At 37.0% G+C, this 5,279-nt stretch overlaps 1 protein-coding gene across 1 annotated transcript; it reads right to left on the bottom strand.

Moving 5' to 3' along the window:
• Positions 1–1,161: 1,161 nt before the first annotated feature.
• LOC138877276 (uncharacterized) lies at positions 1,162–1,482 on the bottom strand. The gene has a single exon (XM_070156872.1). It carries the CDS (start codon positions 1,480–1,482, stop codon positions 1,162–1,164), a length of 321 nt encoding a protein of 106 aa, XP_070012973.1.
• Between the last annotated feature and the right edge of the window lie 3,797 nt (positions 1,483–5,279).

Raw genomic sequence — 5,279 nt, 5'->3', positions numbered from 1 at the left:
GGAGACATAGGGTCTCCTTGTCTGAGGCCTCTCTTTCCTTCAAAATAACCATAGCCTTCTCCATTAACATTGACAGTGAAAGATGTTGATGTTATACATACCATAATGAGCTTTATAAATGGCATAGGAAATCAATATCCTCTGAGTATCTCTTCTAAAAAATCTCATCTAACCATATCATAAGTCGTTCTTAAGATATATTTTCATAAGACACCTAGGTGTAGTCTTCCTATTATAGTGTCTCAAAAGATCATGGCATATTAGTACATTGTGTATAAGAGATCTCTCTTCAATGAATGCAGCTTGATTGTCAGCAACCAATACAGAAAGTTCTTCCTTGAGTCTCTTACCGATTACTTTTGAGATGTATTTGTAGATAATATTACAACATGATATTGGTCTAAACTGACTGGCTAGCTGAGGATTTCCACCTTTAGAATCAGGGCAATATTTGTTGAGTTGATCTGTGTTAGGAGTTGGCCATTGTAAAAAAAATTCAGAATTGCAGTAGTCACCTCCTCTCCTATATTGGGCTATGATGCCTTGTAGAATCCACTACCATTTCCATCCGGTCCTGGACTCTTAGTTTCCTCAATGCTAAACATTGCTTATTTGACTTCAACAGCTGTGTATGGCCTAACCAGCTGCAACTATTGTGATGTAGCCAATGTATGTCCATTTTTTATAAAGCTCTGAAAAGCTGAGATTCTGTTACTCCCTTTTGTCCCTAGTAACTCCTACTAATACTCTACAAATACATTTGCGATCTCTTGTTGATCTGTCACCATTCTACCAAGCTTGTTTGTCAACTGAAGAACTGCTTGTTGCAATTTCCTGTGTTTGATTAGAGAGAAAAAATATTTGTTGTTATCATCACCCAATTTGAGCCATGTGACTTTACTTCTTTGTTGGAGGTAAACCTCAGCAAGATAGGAAGACCTCTTGAACCTTTGAAAGAGATCCTTCTCTGCATGTTGTATCCCTGTATCAAGAGGATTACTGTGCAGTTCTACCTGTATCTTTGCAAGAGCTAACCTGTCTTCATCTGTCTTTGCTACAATGTCACCGAAATACCTTCTGCTGAAAATTTTAAATTTAACCTTCAACAATTTCATCTTCTCCACAACTTGAAACATATTGTGCCTCCTGGATTGATTGCATCTAGCCTTCCTTCACTACCTCCAGGAAATCCGGATGTGAAGTCCACACATTACAAAACTTGAAAGCAGGCTTGTTCTTCCTTTGTGTATTGTATGGAATGAATTTTAAAGGGCAACGATCACTAATATATTCTGGTAGGAACTGTGCTTGAAAACTAGCCATGTTATTTAGCCATGCTGAATTGATGAAAGCCCAGTCAATTCTTGACATAATTCTGCTATCCCCATACCTATCATTCCAAGTGTATTGACTACCAGTTGTGGGGAATTCAAGTAGTCCACAATTTTTAAAGCATCTATGAAAATCAGAAATCTCAGCCATAGTAACATGTGTACCACCTATCCTATCCTCCAGGTTTAAAACGGAGTTAAAATCTCCCACCACAAACCAAGAATGTGTCAGTCCATTAGTTACTCCTTCCAGATAACTCCATAGACTCCTCCTCTCCTCTTTAGTATTATGTGCATATACAAATGTCGTTATGTAAGTAGTTTTAAACTCACATGGTTAATTTGACATGTGATTGCCTGCGCACATATGGTCAGTAAATCAACTTTGTAACACTCAGGTCTCCAAGCCACTCAAACTCTCACATTATAATGTTAAGTTAGTTTGTAATATACCCCCAACCACCAAAACGTTTGCTGGCTAGTTGATCCACCTTTTTTACCTTTATTTTAGTTTCCAACAATCCTATCAAACCAATATCCTCTTTATTACAAAGGAGTTTGATCTCCTTTTGTTTGCTAGGAGCATTCATGCACCTAACATTCCAGCACATGAGACTATCCATGCTCAATGGGAGAGTTAGGCTTCCCTCCCACATTTATACCATTACTATTTTTTTGCTGTACATTCATGCCCCTAACATCCTCTTGCACCAGTGTCTGGAAAGTATTCTGATCTTCTTTAGCTCTCCCTTTACTAGCATTTTGTGGTTGCATGTTTGTATGCTTAGCAGTGTGTTGAGGTGTGACCCATCCTTCCTTTTCATGTATCTTCTTTGTTTGATTTGTCCGTTGAGGTATTGGCATGGTCTTTTCCCTTGGCACCTTCCCCGTACAGACTTTATTTGAAGTAGCTTGTGTATTGTTATCTTGTGGTTGCACCTAAGGAGGAGGCTGCTGCACTTTCTTAGCTCTGCATCCTTGTTCATCGTGGCCATACTTCTTGCAAATTTTACATAGTATTGGCTTCCAATCATATTGCACCTTTTGTTCCATAAGTAGGCCTCTTTCATTTTTGAAATACACTTTGTCTGGCAGAGGTGTATCCATTTCAACCTCAATAAGTAGTCTAGTAAAGCTCAATCCTACTTTCTTCTCAGTGTGGCTATCAACCACCAATGGTTTGTCTATTAAGCTTTCAATTTTGCCCAAACCTTTTGAACTCCAATATTTGAACTCAAGCCCTGGTAATTTAACCCAAATGGGGACCGTATATTACTCTTCACATGTAAATTTCATATCCGGATTCTAAGCCTTCACAATGGAAGGTTTGTTATAGAAATGGTAGATTCCTCCCTATAATACCTCATTTTTTCCAACTACAGAGTCGAATCTTACTAGAATTATGCCATTTTTTAACATAGATACTTTATTAATTCCATGCTTCCCCCACAGGCGTCAAACATACCCATTCAAAATTGCAAAAAGAGGATGAGCCCCCAATACATAGCAAACTATAGCGGATTTCCAGTACTCCAGTTCAGAACTTATGTCCTCTATGTCAATTTCACAAACAGGTGCTGCCTCATGAATTTCAGGAGCTGCATATTCAAGTTTAAAACTAGCGTTCGTTACCTTAACAATGTCGAAGTTATCCCAAATGGATCCTTTTGAATTTAGCTCAGGTAAAGCCTTAACCTCATCTGTCCAATTGCTTTGGTTGGATCCCATCCACTTCTGTTGAGATTTCGAAGTTACTTTCCTAATTCCTAATATCGGCGACTTGGAGTGGGTACGGTTACATCAAATTCCTCAGTGATAATTGCTCCTGTTACTGTTTCATTAGTTGCACTAACTCCAAGGGAGGGTGTTAGATCCATTCTTCCCTTCATTCGATCATCCTTCTTCCGTTGTTGGTTTGCGATGGATTCCTGAGCCATAACTGCCTTCTGAGAGGGGTTCCTTGCTGTCTTCCCCATGGATGGTGCACATTTAGACTAACATGCGCTGAGAGAGAAAAAAAGCCCCTACGAAGCAGTCACTTTTTTTCCTTTTTTACTCCTTGCAAAAACATTTAAAATGCCTTTTTAAAATAAGAAATTGCCTGTTCTTACAGTTTCAGAAAAAATGAAATTGCCATCACCAAAGGTTATGGTAGTTTGGATATGATCATTTTACCTTAATATAAGAGATTTTAGGTTCAAAACTTTGGTAAGAGTGCTTTTCCCTTTGATTGTTCTTACGTGACTCGGGTGTCAATGCGAGTACGAAACACCTCCATTTATATAAAATATACATATTTTATCTACTAGTGAACTAATCATTCCAAGTAGCTCGTATTCTCTTCAAATCTATTCTTGAAGAAAATTTTGTGGATCTAAAATGGATTACTCGTTAAAGTAGGTACTGTGAGCACGTGATTTTTGCTTCACACAAATTACTCCAAAAGAATTCCTAAAATTAGGTCTTTTCTTTAATTATTTGTTATTTTAAGGAATTATTGCGTGATTTTTCTGATTGTTTGCATATATTTGTGGGCATGTTTAATTTTATTAATGCATTAAAAATACAAAAATATAGCATTGACATTTAAGATTTGATTTTACATTTTTTGGAATTAATTAATAATTAGAAGTTTTACAAAAATTAAAATTCAAAAAAAATAATAATAACATATTTTTGTAATTTTAGTCAAATTGTGTGATTTTCTTTTAATTTGGCATTTAATTATTTGTGATAATTATTAGTTAGAATTAATTAGTATTTTTAAGTTAATTTGGTATTTTATAATTAATTAGGATTTTAGTTTTAATTGTTGAAAAGAAAAAGGAAAAGAAAATTGAAAAGGAAAAGAGAATAAGAAGAGGAAAATCTGGTTGGGCCAATTTAGCCAGGCCCAAAACCAAAACTCAGCCAAACTCATTGAGAATAAGAAGAGGAAAATTTGGTTGGGCCAATTTAGCCAGACCCAAAACCAAAACTCAGCCAAACCCATTGAGAATAAGAAGAGGAAAATCTGGTTGGACCAATTTACTATTTGAGAAGCTCCTAATAGTAGTTGGCTAGTATTTGCATTATCAAATTAACTAAAAGCACTAATTGAGTGGACAATTAAGTGGATGATTAAAGAAATGAAAAGTTGAATTGGTAGTGGAAAATGCACTAATTGAATGCCCATTTAAGAGAGCTGAAACTCAGATTAGAGAAGAAAGAAAAAGAGGGGGCGGAGAGAGCGGTATACACTCGATATATACTCTGGATACACTAGATATACATGGGCAGAGAGCTAAGAAAACTTGGAAGAGATTCTGAGAGAGGGAGAACATTAAAAGAGGGTAGAAGGCTAGGAAATTCGGAGAGGAAAAAAAAGAGGGGGCGGAGAGAGCGGTATACACTCGATATACACTCTGGATACACTGGATATACAGGGGCAGAGAGCTAAGAAAACTTGGAAGAGATTCTGAGAGAGGGAGAACATTAAAAGAGGGTAGAAGGCTAGGAAATTCGGAGAGGAAAAAAAAGAGGGGGCGGAGAGAGTGGTATACACTCGATATACACTCTGGATACACTGAATATACAGAGGTAGAGAGCTAAGAAAACTTGGAAGAGATTCTGAGAGAGGGAGAACATTCAAAGAGGGTAGAAGGCTAGGAAATTCGGAGAGGAAAAAAAAGAAGGGGGCGGAGAGAGCGGTATACACTCGATATACACTGTGGATACACTGGATATACATGGGCAGAGAGTTAAGAAAACTTGGAAGGGATTCTAAGAGAGATATAAGAAGAGAGATACACAGAAATAAATACAGAAAAAAATGAAAAACGATTGCAGAATTTCAGAAAAATACACTGTTTCATTGAGTCATTTGGTATTTTCTAAAGTTTTCTCCTAGTGTGGAAGCAATTCCTGGTTAGCTGAAATTAGGTTTAAGTCGAGTCTGGTTTGGGGTCT

The sequence above is a fragment of the Nicotiana sylvestris genome, chromosome 9 (assembly GCF_000393655.2).
Source record: "Nicotiana sylvestris chromosome 9, ASM39365v2, whole genome shotgun sequence".
NCBI classification, from domain to species: Eukaryota; Viridiplantae; Streptophyta; class Magnoliopsida; order Solanales; family Solanaceae; genus Nicotiana; species Nicotiana sylvestris.
This window is presented reverse-complemented; position numbering and strand designations above follow the sequence as displayed.

Coding starts and splice junctions, on each gene's coding strand:
- LOC138877276 (XM_070156872.1), bottom strand. CDS start 1,482: ATGGCTGAGATTTCTGATTTTCATAGATGCTTTAAAAATTGTGGACTA.